Below are 19638 nucleotides of genomic sequence, written 5' to 3'. Positions count from 1 at the left end.
GTCCTCATTTTAGGATTATGGAGAAATTGGGACTAATTTCAGAGAACAGTAAGAAAAGGCAATAAAGGCATAAAAACTTAACAGTGAAAATTAACTGCCCCCTTTAAAAAAAAGAAAAAAAAGGCAAATGTTCACCTCACAGAGAAGTGCCTTTTCCCAAAGAGTCTCTCATATGGTTCAAGACGTTTTTGGAACCTCTTTTCTAAATGGCATTAAAGGCCAGCCTGGGAGCTGCAAATATTATCATTCTTGGCTCTTCATAGCTGCCTTTTCTTTTATTTTTAAATTTTTTCCAAGTGGGTTTATTTCAAAATTATGAAGATTTTTATATTATTTTTTATCAATACAATAAAGCGGTTTAGCTTAAAGTAAAAGCTTTCACATTCAAAGTTTTTAATGGACTTTTGGACTCAGAGGGAGAGGGTGGGATGATTTGGGAGAATGGCATTCTAACATGTATACTATCATGTAAGAATTGAATCGCCAGTCTAGGTCTGACACAGGATACAGCATGCTTGGGGCTGGTGCATGGGGATGACCCACAGAGATGTAATGGGGAGGGAGGTGGGAGGGGGGTTCATGTTTGGGAACGCCTGTAAGAATTAAAGATTTTAAAATTTAAAAAAAATAAATAAATAGGGGAAAAAAAAGATATTTTTTAAATGTAGACCCTTAAAAACCACCAAAAAAGCTGAATATATCTTGCAGCGTAGGTTTATCCTTAAATATTCACATCTCAAATGCTGTTTAGAAAAAAGATTTTAAAACTGGCTAAAAATCATTTACACTTGGTAATGAGTACAATCTCCTCGTCTCTGACAGAGCGTATTAATGGCACGTAATGAATTTACTGTCACAAGCATCTAACAGTTTAATGGGTATGCAGTTTTATCAGTATACAAAATGGTCTTAGATGGTCAGTGCAGTTGTTCTGGAGTGATCACTGTATCAGGAAAAGGACATGGCACCAACAACAGACATCAACTTTCAAAAGGTCTTTTCAAACAGTTTCCTTTTCAAACAGCTTTCAGCTCAGGAGAGAAGAACAGCACTTAATTACTGCATCCCTTGCATATGAACGAATGACAGACTATACCAGCTCATCGACAGGAACTGCAGTATGCAGAATAACACGGCCAGCCCCTCATGCCACCAAAGAGCAGCGCACAGGGTGAGCGCGAAACACAAAAGCATAATTGTTGTTGCAAGCAATCTCGTTGTTTCAAACATTTTCTTCAGTTGTTTCACAGTTCAGCTCAGTCGCTCAGTCGTGTCCGACTCTTTGCGACCCCATGAATCACAGCACACCAGGCCTCCCTGTCCATCACCAAATCCCAGAGTTCACTCAGACTCGCGTCCATCGAGTCCATGATGCCATCCAGCCATCTCATCCTCTGTCGTCCCCTTCTCCTCCTGCCCCCAATCCCTCCCAGCATCAGAGTCTTTTCCAATGAGTCAACTCTTCGCATGAGGTGGCCAAAGTACTGGAGTTTCAGCTTTAGCATCATTCCTTCCAAAGAAATCCCAGGGTTGATCTCCTTCAGAATGGACTGGTTGGATCTCCTTTCAGTCCAAGGGACTCTCAAGTCTTCTCCAACACCACAGTTCAAAAGCATCAATTCTTCGGCTCTCAGCCTTCTTCACAGTCCAACTCTCACATCCATACATGACCACAGGAAAAACCATAGCCTTGACTAGACAGACCTTACTCGGCAAAGTAATGTCTCTGCTTTTGAATATGCTGTCCAAGTTGGTCATAACTTTTCTTCCAAGGAGTAAGCGTCTTTTAATTTCATGGCTGCAATCACCATCTGCAGTGATTTTGGAGCCCAAAAAAAAAAAGCCTGACTCTGTTTCCACTGTTTCCCCATCTATTTCCCATGAAGTGATGGGACCAGATGCCATGATCTTCGTCATTTCACAGGTCCCATTAAGAAGCACGTACTGGCTAATGTAGCAATATTTCCAAAAGTATAAAACACTGCAAAAAGCTTTATGCCTCCAGGGAGCCACAGCAATCCAGTTCCAAGGATGGAGAAGAAGATGCCACTGACAAAGCATATGGCAAACCACTTCAGCCTGGTGTTGACACTAAGCGTCGAGGCATCAAGGACCGGTGCGGTCAGGCCCTGCTCCTGTCATCCTGGTTGTTTAGGACCCGCGCAGCTTCTCCATGGCCGTGGCCGCAGCGCCCACCCACCCTTCTCTCCTTCATAGCTGCCTTTTCATAATGTTGTATTCTGAAATAAGCACTACTTGATCTGAGGGGTTCCTAAATCCTAGGAACAGGATTTAGCACTGAATTAACTTTTGATTTATTCCTAAAGTTAAATACATCCTCACAAGATGAACGTTTGTTACCTCTAAAGACATTCAATCAAGCATCCTGTCAACTACTTATCAGCTACAAGTTTGTTGACCACAAATCTCTCAGGTTGCCTGTTAAATGGGGTGAATGACATATTTCCCACCTACCCCATATAGTTATTATGAAGATAATACCAGACACATGAAAGCTCTTCATAGACTGCTGTGTAAGAGGATGCTCTTCTTACTGTGGCCTCACGCTCTGCAAACAGTTCCAAAATGTACATTTGTTCTGGTGCCAGTATGTTCATCTCCCCTAACAGGCTGTTCACTTCAGGAGAGAGAGCCTGGGTCATGTTCGGCTTTATTTCCCTAGTGTCTGACACTAGGTCTCACACATAAAAAGGCTCCAGTGTTGAATGAATAATTCAGCATAGCTCCTTGCCTTTCCCTCAGACTATATTTAAGAAATGGATGATACACTTGAGATTATTCAGTTAAAATAGGCTCAGAAGTCACTTAAGATTCTTTAAGTATGTGAGTAGTTTGTCATTAGGAACCAGCTGTTCTTAATGTTCTCTGAAGGGACCAGAACAAATGGCTGATGAAATCAATCAATCTGAACATGTAAAGGTTCTTAAACTTAATGCTGTGGTCTTAACTTTGGCTGTATTTTTAAATCACCGGGAAAAAAAAATTTTAGATTACTGAGGCTGAGGCCCCATCCTGGGATGATGAGGCCTGGCATAGATAGTTTTTAAAACTACCCAAGTGATTGTAATGTGCAACCTGTGTTTGTTGCAGAAGTCTGGGATTCGACTTTGAGGAACACTGTTTTAAAAGAAATCCTGTCTGGTTCTACAGGTACCTACATTAGGTACCGTACCATAGGAAATGGGAAAGAATGTAAGACACGCTCCCACCACAGTCTGCAGGGAATTAAAACTAACCATCACTGATCTGAGAGCAGTGGAAAAGCAGCCATCAATGTGAGCCAAGCTATGAGAGGTCACGAAAAGGTGGGCCTGTGCGGAGCCCCAGACTTTCTGCAGAACCTGTTAGACATTTAGAAGTTTATCATAGAAATAAAAAACAGTCCCTGCCCATGAAAGGTTAAGTGTTAGTTTAGCAAACCAGCCAGTTGCAGCCAGAGGGCCTGGCCAGTACAGAAGATCTGAAGGCTTTAATTCCCAGCACAGAGAGAGAACTTAGCTGTGAAAAAGACAGACTGTCTGAAATAACTGATGTTCAAACTCAAGTAAACAGGCAATTACAAAATGGTCAAAGTTGATGAAAGAAACAAAATAAAGTTGGTGAGGAAGATCCCATTGTCAAAGGGTTTTAAGGTCAGGCTAAGGTATTTCAGTGGAATCCAATAGCTGATAGTTTCTGGTCAAAGAATATGCTATAAAGAATATGTATAAGAAAGATTAGGGCTTCACTGGTGGTTCAACAGTAAAGAATCTGCCTGCAATGCAGGAGACATGGGTTGGATCCCTAGATTGGGAAGATCCTCTGGAGAAAGAAATGGCAACCCACTCCAGCATTCTTGCCTGGGAAATCCCATGGACAGAGGAGCCTGGCAGGCTGTATAGTCCATGAGGCCACAAAAAAGTTGGACATGATTTAGTGACTAAACAACAACATAAGAAAGATTATTTTAGAACCTTTGGCGGTTAGAAAAAGGAGAAATAGTACAGACACCTACAATAATCTCAGGGTAGGGTGGTAATTTCCTATGTTAGGGAGACTTGGTAATGGGAAAGAGTGGTTTATAGAATTGCTGATGAAAAAGATAGCTGTTTGCATTATATTAAACATAAATGCATTTCAGTCAGAAATGAGTTATGAATATCGGAATTCTGTATTGTAATACTACTTACTCTATGTCTGAGAATAAGGACCTCTCTCGTTTTCCCAGTGAATATGAACTGCTGTCACGTCTTAATCTAGTTCACAATTATATAAGAGGTTTTAAAAACAGATGTCAGTTTGGTCAGAGTCCAGGTCCCTTCTGAAGAATCACTTGCTTACTTCTGTTTATAATTCCACACAGTCTCATACAAAAGAGAAAAATAAACTTACCTGTTTGTGGGCTGCACCCCACTGGCCTATGAGCCTTTTAGTTGCCCACCCGTGAGACCAAAGAAAGAACCCGGAAACAGTGACAAAGTCACCCAAGATGCATTGCATAGGGAACCTTACAAGCCAGAAGCCAAAGGGCGTGGAGTGACACCCTACCCACAGGCAGATGGCAGGCAGGAGGCAGCAGCAGTCTTAGTTACCATGGGGGGGAAGGAGGTCACCGTTTACAGGGGAAATCGATGTCAGACTGGCTCACCAGTTAACAGGAGAACCACAGAGGAGCAAGTCTCTGCCAGCCCCTCAGGTTAACCGTCGCCGAGGGGGACGCTCCCCTTTGATAGCCTCGCTTGGTGGACTGGTTCTGCTCTCAGCACTGGAATAGTCACTGCCTGGGACAGGGGGGCACCCATGTAGTGGTCACTGTTGAGGCTCTGGGGTTGAGCGGGAAGATGGGTCATGTGGTAAAGCATGGACTGCACGGAAAGCAAGAGAACCACCATCTTGAAGGGCCTGACCATACACCTGTCAGACGCAGCCTCTGCGGAAATGGAAAGCCTCCACATTTCTAAAACCACTGAAGTCAATGTTCTTCCTTGAGAATCTGATCTTATGTAAAATTTTTAATTAATGAGAACTAAATATTTGTCTTTGCCTTCAGCTGAACAAGCTCTAAAATTTTCATATGTAAATGATGTGTGTAATTCCAAAAACTTCACTGCTCTTGTTGGCCCAATTCTATGAGCAGCCACAGAGTGAGTTATTAGTACATACAGGGTTATAAACCACCAGACCTTATGTACTTGAATTAAGCCTGTATAATAAGTCTGCGTGTGTATTCTCATAGGAGACTGTGAAATGTGGGCATGCTTTCAGTTCATGCAGTCTGTGATTTATGAAGGCACACAGGTCAGGAGTTTATTATGCTGAAAATCATAATAACTGTTTTGTTTTGCTTTTTAAAATGAAGTGGCCAAAGCATGTTGAAAGATAAATGGGAGAAGCATTTTGATTATGTTTTTATTTCAATTAAAGATTAAATATTATTGCTGAGTAACCAGCCATGCTAAATAGTATGATATTAAGGCTGAAGTAGTTTGTAAGCTGATAGCCCCTTCTTTCCTCTGGGTTTAGGTTTGTTATTAATCAAAATGTTGGACTTGTTTAGTGCAGTGGTGTATGAAACAAACAGTTGAAAATGACAGCTACTTTAATTTACAGCTTTCTGTTTTTTTCAGATTTGTAGGAAAATCTGTTTCTTTTTGTGGACTCATGCTATTATTCACATGTCTAGATTTTATTTCTTAACACCAAAGCCAACTAAATTCAGTAGTTGTAAGATTCTCTCATGACATAGAAAGGAGGGTGCCTGTAATGGTTTTACTTGACAAATTCTGATAAAGTCATTTTTGAAACATGGACAACCCCTACTAGAAGTAGATAATACAAAAAAAAAATCTGTCTTTGGGGGCAGAGAAAGGGCTAATTTTTAAAATAGAAGAATGTATATACGGAAAGGTATTAAGTTAACTAGGATAGTGGGGTTTGTATTCTTATATTAATATAGGAGTATCAAATAAGATTGTTTTAAAGGGAAGATGATTCCAGCTATTTTCTGGTTTGGGCTTAGCCTCAGCACAAGTCATTTGGAAAGCTGCTGCGCACTTACCAAAATATAGTGTTAGGGTCTGGGTTCCCCACATGTGATAAGGACCTTTAACAGGACAGTCTTGCCACACTTCTAAACTTAGTCCTCATCAGCAGTAATACACTTACAGTTTCTGAAGGGCACACTCTGTAGGGAATGCTGCATAGATTGTATGGAGTATCACAGAAAAAGAAAAAGACTACCTCTCAGCATCTGGGGGGAAAAAAGCATATTAAGTAAGAAAGAGCTTGCTTTTAGGCACAGTCTCTGAGCAAAGCAGGTTGCAAACCTTATGCAGAGTTTTGGGGTTGGGGATCGTCTCAGGGTTGATCACAGCCTCCGAAGCACCACTGTTACGGAGAGGCCCCTGGTGACTGATTGGCGGGCTTTCTGAAGCATGTTCACTGGTGTGGTTCTGCCACTGACTGGCCAACTTTCAAGAGCATGAGGCTGTCACTGATTTTTTGGCTTTTCAGAGGTATATTTACTGAAGTGAGTTACCACTGATCATTTTGGCCTACGCAGGCCATCATTAATTGATTAAATCCTGTTTGATCGATTCAGTCTGGTTCTAATGGTCCCTTGCTACCATGGCTCGAGAGTAATTGCCTTTTGCTAGGAGTTGAGGATTGTTTTATTCTCAGATGCTAATACTTAAAGAGTGTAGAACATTGAAAGCATAAGAAAATCATACTCAGAGGATTCCATCTAATAAGCAATAATCCTATAATGCACTTTCTAAATAAGGCTGTTTCCAAGGTTAAAGCTGTGAAAGTATGAAAAGTCAGCAGTTTTCATGTGTGATACTGTTATTAAGTCTAATGCAAATAATATATTAATAATAAAGTACAGAAATGCAAATGTGCTTTACTTCAGTTAGTAAACTAGACTCTAGGTCATCCATATAATAATATCACTTGTACTCATTGCATTCCAATAAGCTTTTCTGGGAAAGAAGAGGGTGGGAATGGTGGTAATATATAGCTTGTCAACTCGTGACAATCAACCCTACTGAATTCTTTGCAATTGTAGTATCACTAATATTGTAACATTTCATTTTGCTCACAAAATCTTTTTAGAATTCGTCAAAAATCTAAGTATATCCATGGGAATTCTTAACACAAGTAAACTTCACCCAGCATTTGTGGTACTGCAGGAAGAAAGGCTGTGGGAGTTTCTGCTAGTACCTATCACCCAATCTCTGCTTATAGAGGGAAAAAGAAATCACTATAATATTTGGATTTCATCTGAAAGTTACAGCTGACATGTGGGGAGTGTTAATCCTTTAGGCAATTTAGCCATATCTGCTGTGATAAAGAAAAGTGCTGGGTACGCCTGTTTTTAAAATTGCTTAAATATCTAGTGAGAAAAAGAAGCCTTAGTAGTTTTACTTATATATCAAAAAACTGAACTTTTTTCATTCCAAATTTATTCAGCTGCCCTAGAATCTGGTTTGGAACTTCCCTATTTATTCCCAACACCTCCTAATGGGGGCAGAGCTAATCACTTACACAGTTCTGTGCTGCTAAGCATGGCCAACTTATGACCACTTAGGATTCAAGCACATGTTGATACCTTAAGACCAGTAAGCATTTGATAAAGTAGGGAAGCAGGGTGGTTAGATTTGTTGTAATCAACAGTAAGAGGAGGAAATTAATTCATGGATCTGTGCCCAAAGCTCTGTTTCTTCTTGTACAATTATTTTTTTAAACTCAGCAACTCCCCAGAAAAGGGAGTCATAACACCATTTGAACAGGAATTTTCTGAACACATTCCCTACTTGACCCATTGAACTACTGCAAACAAAACAAATCAGAGAGGGCTGGTTTACTGTCAGGGTTTTGCTTTGCAACCTGGCTCACTCTGGCTCAGTGAGTGTGCTCTTTAAAGGAAGCTGGCAGAATGTTTTCTGAGTTTAGTTGAAGGAAGACTTCTGGGTAGAACTCTTTACCTCCCATTAGAGAAGGAACCTCAAGTGAAGTCTGAAGCACAGAGACTCACTACTAGAAATACAAACCAACAAAACAAACTCCAGACATGTTTTTCAAATTTAAGTGTTTTCTGAGAAGTTGGTTTCCATGTGGTTTAAGCACCAGTAAACAATCAACCCATCTTGATGTTTTGTAGCCTTTTGGTTCATTATGCCAAGACAAGTGTAGTGTAGAACTTCTTTCAGTTCTTATGCCAAAATCAGTGAACCATCTCTCTCCCGCTTTAGGATGTCGCATGTACTTCAGTTTGAGGATAAAAGCAGAAAAGTGAAAGACGCAAGCATGCAAGACTCAGACACATTTGAAATCTATGATCCTCGGAATCCAGTGAATAAAAGGAGGAGGGAAGAAAGCAAAAAGCTGATGAGAGAGAAAAAAGAAAGAAGATAAAATGAGAGTAATGATAACCAGAACTCGTTGGAAATGTGCCCACAATAAATGGCCTTATAACAGCCATTGTTCCGGAACAACAGCATCACTTAAGGGTGTGAAAAGAAGTATTTTTGAACCTGTTGTCTGGTTTTGAAAAGCAATTATCTTATGTAAATTGTGGAATGATGTAAGCAAATGCTTTTGGTTACTGGTATATGTTTTTTTTCTTTTTTCTAATTGACCTTTTGTATTGCTAAATCTGAAATAAAATCACTTTCCTTCCAGTTGACATATTAACCATTCGCAGACTGCACCAGCCTGTTTGTATCTTTTTACCCTAAAATCTGTGAAGCCTTTGTTTTCAAGATTCTTTTATAAAAGTTTTACAGGAAGAATATTTAAGGGAAACCTCCTTGGCATTCTGCTATCTTTGAAATATAATTTTTAAATTATGTAATATAAAGATTGATAGGTTTGTTTTAAATCTTCAGGAACCCCTGAGTGAGTGTTGACACCTGCATCTAGGTACCTAGGCTTACTGACTGCAGTCAGGACGCAACCACACCAAGTAGTATCAGCCAGGCTTACTGCAGACCATGGCCTGGCCCATCCACCTTTCTTCTCAGCGCAGCAACAGCAGGAGCACACATGGAGGTCCCATCCTGGCAACAGAACTCATTAAGAATTCAGCCTTTTATGACAGTCGGTCATGCTGACTATATACTCTATGTTATCTATACTATTTAGTCAGTGTCTTCTAGAATCTGAATGCCAAAATTACTACCACAGGTTAATGCTCAGTTACCTAATAAAAACCGTACCAGCTACATGTTTTCAGATAGTGTCTCATCAGTTCTCCCTTTTGAAGTGGAACCCAATAGGCTTTCTTTATGAAGCTACCAGGTGGCGGAAGTGATAAAGAATGTGCCTGCCAACGCAGGAGATGTAGAGAGATGCAGGCAGAATCCCTGGTCGGGAAGGTCCCTCAGAGGAGGGCGTGGCAACCCACTCCATTATTCTTGCCTGGTTTTCCACAGAGGAGCCTGGCAGGCTACAGTCCTTGGGGTTGCACAGAGTCAGACACAACTGAAGCAGCGTGGCACACACACGCAGGCTTTCTTTACAGCAGTTTCTCTCACAACATAGTCCCGGACACTACAGCTGTAGCAGCAGCAGCCTCACTTATGGCCATGTTAGAAAAGCAAATTCTTGCCATACTCCCCACCACCACCACCCCATCTAGACAGATGTGAAACTTTGATCATAGAGAGCTTGTTAAACAACCTGCCAGCTTCACTGCTGGTGATCCAGTCTTTGAGACAGCAATATCTAGTGAAGTTTAAAATGTTCATATCCAGTGATCCAAAATTTCAAATCCTAGGTCTGCTCCCTAAAGAAATTCTCACACACTGCTCAAGGGAACTGTACTAAATATACATTGAAGTATCAACCAAAGACTAGATAAATAAGTTATTGTATATCCATGCTGTGGAATACTTTGTAAGCGGTAAAGATCAATAAACCAGATCTCTGTGTATTAGTTTCTCTTAAAAATAATGTGAGGAAAAGGAAAGCTCCCATATAAAAATTTTAAATGTGCAGCTCACAATTATATATTGTTTATGGACGTACACATGTAGCAAAAGTTAGTGTTTACCTCTAGGGAGGCAAAAGGAGTGCATAGGCAGATTCACTTATGTTTGTAATGTTTGATTTCTTAAGATAGATGTTGGGTAGTCAATCCTCGCTCTATTTTTCTCTATACATTTTGGTATGCCTGGAATATTTCATAATTTATTCTTTCTGATCATATCTAGAACCTGGGGTAAGAAGACAGAAGGACAATCCCTTTCTTTTTTGCACAGAAGTAGGAGAAAGTTTCAAAGCGGAGAGGAATGTGATAAAAGTTTTCTGGGAAATAGATGCAAGGTCACCAAAACACAAGCCAGTGTTTGGAAATGTGCCCTGTCTTTCCCTCATCACTGTAACAGCAGTTGTATTACAGAGGTTCACAAAGCAAAAGGCTCTTTTCTCAGCTCACGAAGTCTCTGAGACTTCGTAACAGGTTGGTTACTGTTGAAAAGTATTACCACTAGATCTGTCTGTATTGAAGTACCCCATAGGTTTTCTCTATCATTCCTCCAAGACTGTGTCCACCTAAAACAGTGTGGTTTTGTCTCCAAAACAGAAGGAACCTCAGGTCTCTGGGGTGCAACCAGAAGACTAGTATTTATAGGCTGAAAAAGAGGACTGAATGACAGAATTAAAACAGGTTGGCTGAGTGCTCCTTATGTTGCTTTAACTGCAAGGAGCAGAAAGATCTGAAATTCTACAGAGATTAGAATCTAATCAGAATTTCACCATGATGATAAAACTGACTTTGAACTTAACCAAATAATAGCAATAGCAATTTTGAAAAGCTTAAGAACATGGTTAAACTGTTATATATGATATTAAATGTGCTTATAGCAAAATCTTTGGAAATGTCACAGGAACATGTTTGGGCCATGTGAATTGCAAAAAAAGCAAAAAAATGAATTCAAAGAAAAAAGAGAAAATATGTAAGAAAATTAGCCTTTATAGTTCATTCTACTACCACTACTACTAAGTCGCTTCAGCTGTGTCCAACTCTGTGCGACCCCAGAGACGGCAGCCTACCAGGCTCCCCCATCCCTGGGATTCTCCAGGCAAGAACACTGGAGTGGGTTGCCATTTCCTTCTCCAAATAGTTCATTCTAGTTTTACATTTATTTGGGCCTATTTTTCTCTATAAGCATCCTCTAGGGATGTGTTATCCTGAAACACTGAAGTCTGGAAGCCTTCTTGTTCACTGTCTTTGGTGATGCTGGACATTGTAGAGAGCAGAGAGAAAAGCAACTCCCAGCAATTTTTTTCCCCTCATTTTCCTGACAAGCCATTTTTTTTCACATTGGTTGAAGCTGACGGCAAGGTGAAAGTTAACATTCAGTCTAGACCTCCCCTTTCTCAATAGGTGACTGAAGAAATGCAGATCTCTAGAATTCTTAATGGTAGAAAGGCAAGATGCACACGACCACATGCCCGCAGCGCTCTGTATGCTCCGAGGCCACGCGGTCAGTAGTACGTCTGCTGCATCTAAAAACAGGGACACCGCAGAACAAGGTCATTAAAAAAGTGTGAGGAGATAAGTGGTTTGCTGCTGTTGTTTTTAGAACAAGTTCAATAAACTATGGTGTCCTTATCGACTGTCACTACCAAGTCTCTTGATAGGATCCGACGTGTGAGGAACAGAAACCTGTGCTGTTGTATCTCTGTGGCCTGAGTGAAAAGGTTAGATAAATGCAGAATATTGCCCCAACATGCTGTTTAATCTTGGTGATAACAAGAAAGAAAATGGATGTGTGAAGTGAGTTACCACTGAGGGTTGTATCAGTATAAGCAATTTGTATGTACGGGGTGTAGAGAAGTTAAGAGGGGTTACATTCTTTAACACCGTCATTCACAAAAAAAAAAAAAAGTTGGGGGGGGGAGGTCTGGTATCTCTATGGCTTTGACTCCTTCCAATGACTGCAGTTTATCCTGGGATACCACTTCTACTTCCTAGAAACCAGGAGGGTTTCCTGTCCCACATATATTTTATCTCCGTTCTTTTAGCTTTTAATAAAGGCGAAATAAGAGCCATATTTTATAGAAATCCTTTCTAATAAGGATTCAGTGAAATCTGAATTCCTAGAGAAATAAAATAATCTTAACAAGACAAGTATTAGAAGTCTCCACAAGAAGTATGCTTGTGGAAAGAATACTCATTATTCCTCAAAATCTTCCTTGCAAAGCCATACTCGAACATCTTTGTCAGGGGTTCTAAGGGCTGTGCTAATCCCTGGGCAGAGTTTTCAATGGTGCGCTACTTAACTGGCTCCGTAAAAAACAGAAGGCAAGCAAAGCCCTGATTTGCATCATTTACCAACTTCTGTGGTGTAAATACTCTCACCGTGGCTGATCTCAAGCCACCAAAGGTAGCTCTTGGCTACAACGGGTCATTTTTCCCATTCGGTTTCATTGCTAAACAAGAACCTCTAACTCTTGCACTGGCCCTAAAGAACTCACAAAGGTTTTTAACCTTTTTTCCAAGATGACAGTCTTCAGGGGTATTTCTCTTTTATGTGATTACTTCAGACAATTTGGTGAAGTTCTAAACTGTAGCAACGTCTGCACCCTATGCTTTTCATAATGAGTTTGCATCTTTAGATATATGCTGAGAGAGTTTTCTGAAGTCACGTGGCTCACATTTAATTTTCCCTCTGCTCATCTTTTTGCCTCAATTTAGTCCAAATCTCACAGAAAGAAAAAAGGGGGAGGGAGAAGGAAATGTAATTACATTTCTTTGAATTATTTTCTGTAAGTGATAATGTAGAAATTCATCATTTAAGTTTTTTGGAAAATATTTTGGGCTAAGGTTGGAGAATCCTACCTGGAGAGAACACCAGCTTTTAAATGCAGACAGGAATCTGGTCTCTCTCTTCCACATCTGCTGGGGATTATTCCTTTAAGGTTAGATCATGATACTAATTCACATTACTTGATCAGTAAGAACATCCTCTGACGGCTTTCTTCATAGCACCAGTCAAAAAGAAGGTGTTCTTAGTCTTTTAGAAAATTGTTATTTTCTCATTCCATGATGCCAGAAACGATAATCATTGCTGCAGTTCCAGCACTTTTGAATAATCAGGATAACTTTGAGAGCAGAAAACTCTTATGTGATTTTCTCATTTGTTTTCTGATTAATATAATCGGAGCTTTGTTATTCAAATGCTTTAATAATATATTTGAAACAAAGGGCATCATGTATTGAAAATATATTTGAAATGAAAGGCATCATGTATAGAAAATAAATGACTACTTTAAAGTAGTATCTATGGCTAGTTCTCACTGGTTATGAGTAAATTTAAAATTTGTGAACTACCTCTTTTTTGGTATTATGTGTGTAAATTGTTCTTTAATTTGCAATTTTTGAGGAAATATTTAGGGTAAGAGGAATGTGATCTCTGCTCTAAACTTTCATTATATTATTGGTGTAAATGAATACAGTAGTTAAGAATAGGTACTATCTCCCAAGCAACCAAAGAATTCAATTAGTGATTTTTAAATTAATTTAGAAAAGTTATGCATGTGAGGTGTGGGTCCATTTCAGAGTGAAGTTTCCTAATGTCCATCCTGTGGATTTCATGTGTCATCAGGCCAACATGTCCAACACTGAACCTGTCTACACCTCCGAGCCCTTCTTCCCCGGATCTGCTTCTCCTGCACTTTCCCCCATCTTCCCCACTGGCAGTGAGACTTTTCTAGTTGCTCAGGCCAAATAGTTTGGATTCCTGTCTTCATCTCACACCCTTTATCCAGTCTGTTATGATAATCTGTTGGCTCAACCGTTGAAATATACCCAGAATTTCACCATTTTTTTTACTGCTTCCCACTGTTACCAACCCTGGTCAAAGGGACCATCAGCGTTCGTGTGGAGAACTATAACAGCACCATAACCAGGCTCCCTGCTTCGACCCTTGTTTCCCTAAGTTATTAACAACACAGCAGCCAAATGCACCCTTTTAAAACATAAGTCACATTGTTATACATCTCTGCTCAAAACCCGGCAGCGTCTCCCCATTTCATTCACAGTAAAACCCACAGCCTCACCATGGCCTACGAGGCTCTAGAGGACCCCCATCCCCTCCCTCAATCTCTGACTCCCCCCTTATTACACTCCTCCTCATCACAGGACTGACCACACCGTGTGTCCGCCGCTGCATCAAATGAGCTAGATGCGGTCCTCTCAGGTGCTGTGCCCTAGCCGGTCCCGCCTGACCTCTTGTCCTCCACACCCCAACTCCCACAGCTCCTTCACGGCTGCTCAAATGGCCCTTTTTCAGTAAGGCCTACGGTAACCCACTCAGCTTTAAAATTGCAACCCATCCCCACCCCGCATGCTGTTTCTCTACGTCTCCCACTGTAGTTATATTCAATGGCACTACAAACTCCTAAGCACTCTTACTTATTAATTTATTTAACTCTTATTAACAACCCTATGGAGGAGGCACAAACTCTTGTTACCACTTTACAGATGAGAAACTAAGCTTTACAGATGTTAATTATTTGTTGTTTATCAAATCTCCCACCACAGAATGCCCTCCAGGAGGACAAGGAGTTTTGTCAGTTTTACTATTGATCCAGTGCCTAGAACCATGCCTAGCAAAGACAGACACTTAATATTTGTTGAATGAATAACCCTCCCTCCAAAAAAAAACCACACCAGGATCCATTATAGTATTGAGGCTTCCCTGGTGGCTCAGACAGTAAAGAATCTGCCTGCAATGTGGGAGACCCAGGTTCAGTCCCTGGGTTGGGAAAATGCCCTGGAGAAGGAAATGGCAACCCACTCCATCATTCTTGCCTGGCGAATCCCATGGACAGAGCAGCCTGGCAGGCTATGGTTCACGGGGTCACAATGAGCTGGACACGGCTGAGTGACCAATGTTATGTAGTGTTGCTCTGTATTTTATCACTTAATATTACCATCATTTCAGAAAGCTAGGGCATTTGTATACTAAAAATGAAGGAAGGTTATAACTTCAGTTCAGAAACAGCTCTAATATTTGAAGACATTTCACTTTAGGAAACCTTAGTACATTGTCTTTTTCTCATTCTAACATAAGACGATTTGTCACAGGTGGGCACAGATCCAAAGAGCATTTGGAGGGACCTCTGGTCTGTAGAAAAACACACATGGCTTCCTTGAGTACCTGCTCTTTATAGAAAGCAATATTCTAACTCCTGAGACGAGAGGGAGCCGAGGGCCAACAGGTAATATGTAGAAAGCCAGACGTGGAATGTGTATAAGACTTCAGACATGCAACTGATTTAACAGAAAAACAATATAACCTCTTAATATCAGTTTTCTCCTCTCACATGGAAACAGTATCAGCTGCCTTACCTACCTATCACAGTCAAAAGAAGGGATAAACACAAAAACCAAGCTTTATAAAGCATATAATGAAAACAGCTAACATTTAATGGATGCTTCCTTTATGCCAGACACTCTTCTAAGTACTTTATCTGTATTAACTCTTTTAATCCTTATAACAACTCTGTGAGATAGGCTGTACTATTGCCTCCATTTTACAAATGAGGAGGAGACTTGAAGCTTTGCAAAGTTAAGTAATTTGTCCAGGTCACACATGAAGTAAAGCAGCTTGCTGAAATTTAAAACAAGACTGAACCCAGAGTTTTGAGTTGATCACTAGACTACCATGCCTCTTGCTATACAAACCAGACTGCTTTACAGTACAGCTTTCGTATACCTATAGAGTTACAATCCAAAGGAGGCTAACAGCCCAGAATAAAGACACAGCACCGTGACTTCAGTTGACAAGAGTTATATGTGTAAAAACTAAGTGAGTGCTAGAATGAACACGGACTATGGTTTAGTGGGATTAGTCTAGAACTGCTTTGTGGCGGAGAGAATTCTGACCATAATTTGGAAGGAAGGGAGAACATGGCATTGAGGAGACAGGTCATGTTGCAGGTGGAGAGAACGTTATGCAGACAAGCCATTAAGACAAACGCAGGAGACAGTGATGTGTCTACATGATGCCAAAACATCTGGCCAATTCAGTTTAAAAAAAAAAACAACCCTATCAGCATAGATTTCTTCAGTCAATCCAGATGTTTGGCGTCCTGTAGACAAAACATCCAGATGATTAACTGAAGATTTGACAGAGTTGACTGAATTAACCAGATGTTGCAGCATTGTAGAGACATCGTGTCAGGACATTTGTTTGGCTGGAGTGGGGTCCAGCTGTCAAGGAGATAATGGTCTGGGCAGTGAGGGAGGACTGGAGCTTGCATTTGATGCAACTGGGAGCTGCTGGAAGAGGCATGTGATGGAAAGGATGCTTAAGGAAGAGGATGCTAACAACCATGTGAAGGAAAAAATATGGTGAGAGGAAAAGTTGTAGACAGGAAAGAGGATGTGAGTAGAGTGCAGGTGTGTGTGAGGTAATTAGAGCCTGGACCAGAATCAGGCGGGGGAAAGAAACAGGAAGGAGCGGATCTGAAAAACATTACAGAAAAAGAACAGGAAGTCATGATGGGCTAGACAAGGGGGTGAAACTGCACATCACCCCAAGGGTGGAAGCCTCCAGGCCTGGGAAAGCAGCTGCCGTCAGCCTCGCCACAGTAGTAAACCAAGCCGGGATCCCCAAGAGACCTCCCCCACGCACCTCCATCCAGAGGCCAGAGCCAGGCCCGCAGGCGGAGGGAACCTGGTTGGAGACCACAAACACAACTCTTAAGCAAGGTTCCCTGTTCCTTTTAGAGCCACCTAAATGATTTCCCTTCAAATCCAGTTTCATGCAAGGATTGAGAATGCTAGATTAAGACCATTAGGTAGACACAACTTCAGCCAAAAAAGACAATATTTTGATGTAATTTGCCTTTATACAGTATATCATGTAAACTAAGATCTATAGAGGTATGACTAAATTAGATAAGATTAAGAGAAATTATAAATATAGTACCTATATTACCTAGGTAAGCATTATAAAAGCCTGTTAACAGGCACAATTAATGGCTGAATTCAAGAATTTATATATCTTTTAAAGTCCTAAATTTATGAAACCTTGGAACATTGACTCTTGGTTTGGATATTCTGCAGATTTTATCTCTAAAGAGTCACATACTCTAAATTACTAGGATTCAAACTATGGTAACTATGATAGTGTGCTCCTATTTATTTTTAAAAATTCCAAATATTCATGGTTTTGAAAATTTGCAGTTTCAAATGTTTTCAGCCCCAGGTTTATCAGCCCACACAATCAGTGCATGCCCTTTACAAAAACACCCAGGATTTCTTCAACTGTTTCCTTGTTCATTTCAGGAGGCAAGAAACCATCAACAGAGGCTTGTTGCTGTTGTTCAGTCGTTCAGTTGTGTCCAACTCTTGCAGCCCCATGGACTGCAGCACGCCAGGCCTGCCAGTCCCTCACCATCTGCCGGAGCTTGCTCAAACCCATGTCCATGGAATCGGTGATGCCATCCAACCATCTTATCCTCTGCCTGTCAACAGAGGTTACTCTCTCTTTGTTCATGGTTTAGAGCAAAACCGAGAATTTCTCTCTTTCTCTTTCCCTCTCTCTCCCCTCCCATCTCTCTCTCCTTCCTCCTCCCCCCACCAGAGAAACAACACAGAATGTGAGACCATAAATATATTGCTGTACTCCAAATCATCATGGGGGAGGTGGAAGGGTCAGGAAACTTGTAAAAATCAATTTCCCAGGCCTCAGAAATGACAAGTCTGTTGATCTGGGGTGGGAGCCCAAGCATCTGTTGCTTTTTCTGTTAGATTTTTAACAAACTTCCCCAACAATTCTGATGCCTGTTTCCTGAAAATCAGACTTAGATGCTGCCCTAAAGCAGAAGGCTAGAGAATGAAATACATCTATTGGAAATGCAATTTTAAAATGGTAAAACGTAGATTAAATTTTTTATTACACATCTCTTAGTCCTTCCTTTATGTAATAGCGCCTAAGTAAATTCACTGTGTTCTGTGATATGCAGAATGTTTCACAGAAACTGCATAAAGTCAAGCACACCTATGCAATCAAGCTAGAAGTGCGGAAGACAAATAGGACAGCTCGTCTGTTCTCAATTCACAGCAGTGGCTATGACAGCCCTTCCCGAGCACAATGTGTACATGATGGGAAATACAATTAATGATCTTGGTAAGTATTTCTAGTGCTCCAAGGCTGAGTAACTTATCAGATAGAAAAAACAGTTGAGTTCACCGAAACAATGGGTGATTTATCCAGGTGTGTTTGAATATAACCTTCCCACAGCCATCATTTTGTAAGAAATACTTCAAAGTTAGTAGATAGCAAACTATTCAAAAAGTTAATCACTGAAATGTCCCCCATCATAACATCAAGATTACAGTGTTTGTTCTCTACATATAATCCCTTAGGTATCCTTTCCTGTCAGTACTAAATCTGCTACAAGAAATATTAGTGAATTTTTTTTCCTGGTACTAAGGCTTCATTTGCCTTAAGCTCAACTCACTCTCAGAAGTCTTTTCCCCAAGGATATCGGAATGAGAATAAATTGAGAGAACCTTATTAGGGGCCCTTCATTACCTAAGGTGTAACAATTAATAGTCAGGTTTACTTTTATTGTGCTTTGAATGATGCTTTGGAAACAATCAAGGGTCTCATATGTAACTCAAGCAGTTTTGACTTGAGTAGTAATCCTTTCCCACTTCTCATTCTCCTGCCACTTTGAAATCTCATCTGCAACCATGGGGAATGGGAGAAAATTAGGACAAGCTAGGATTACAAAAGAAAACCCTTAGGAACTTTTAGAATATAAAAAGCCCTTGCCTTCTGATACAGGTTAAAATGAAGATTCATTTCCAATGATCCTCTTTTATCCCACGGCATGTGCTCTAGAGCCTGAGCATCTGCCTCTACATCCTCTGATCAAAGAAGAAAGCTTTCCTTCGCTTCTGAACCAAACCTGGTCTCTTTCTGTTGGTTCAAACAACACCGGGGGGTAGGAGGAAGACCCTTGTTGGGGCTTGACCTCACAGGGTTTATAACACTACCTTCTTGGAACTCTCTCCTCCCACCTCTTAATCCTGACTCTCCCTTTCCTACAGCAGTTCTTGTCCTGCTCTTCTTTTTTTTTTTTTTTGAACTCTGATCTTGGATGCTGGCTCTGAGGAATCTGGTCAATACTCCCTGAGATAAAATGGCCTTCAGAGCCAAGGCATTTAACAGGTGGAAGCTGAAAGTGCTGCTTGTTCCACATGACTTAGCCTATACCACCTCACTTTCCCACTGTGAATACTCACCAAATACTTGTCTTCCTGTAAAACTTGTGGCACAAGCTAGCCGATTCAGTGACAAGACAGTAATTTATGACTTGGGCTATCCAATGTTCCATCTCACCTGCAGAGGCCCATGACTTGCTCAAGAAATAGATCTGCCTGGAAGTTCAGACTCTACAATAACTAAAGAGGCTTCTGAGCATCACCATTCCGGACCACAGCCCTCTGCCTCTGGCCCCCAACCATCTGCAGCACTTTGAGGAAGATGGTTTTTCACGAAGCCTATAATTTCACGGCCACCCAGTAAGATATGGAACAAAGACACTCTTCCCAGGCCTGTGAGCTATATGAGTAGCCAAAGTGTCTCTCCACAGGCTGGCAATAGT

The 19638-nt window shown here is 40.8% G+C and overlaps 1 protein-coding gene and 1 pseudogene across 1 annotated transcript in view; one reads left to right on the top strand and one right to left on the bottom strand.

Annotated features, from left to right (window-relative positions):
• The window catches only part of CWC27 (CWC27 spliceosome associated protein homolog), a 253969-nt gene extending 245256 nt beyond the window's left edge, over positions 1 to 8713 (top strand). The window contains exon 14 of the mRNA XM_005694639.3: positions 8256 to 8713. Within this exon, the coding sequence (XP_005694696.1) occupies positions 8256 to 8418 (163 nt within the window). The 3' untranslated portion in view covers positions 8419 to 8713. The remainder of the gene's footprint in view (positions 1 to 8255) is intronic.
• LOC106503310 lies at positions 673 to 2253 on the bottom strand (annotated as a pseudogene).

The sequence above is a fragment of the Capra hircus genome, chromosome 20 (assembly GCF_001704415.2).
Source record: "Capra hircus breed San Clemente chromosome 20, ASM170441v1, whole genome shotgun sequence".
Taxonomy (NCBI): domain Eukaryota; kingdom Metazoa; phylum Chordata; class Mammalia; order Artiodactyla; family Bovidae; genus Capra; species Capra hircus.
This window is presented reverse-complemented; position numbering and strand designations above follow the sequence as displayed.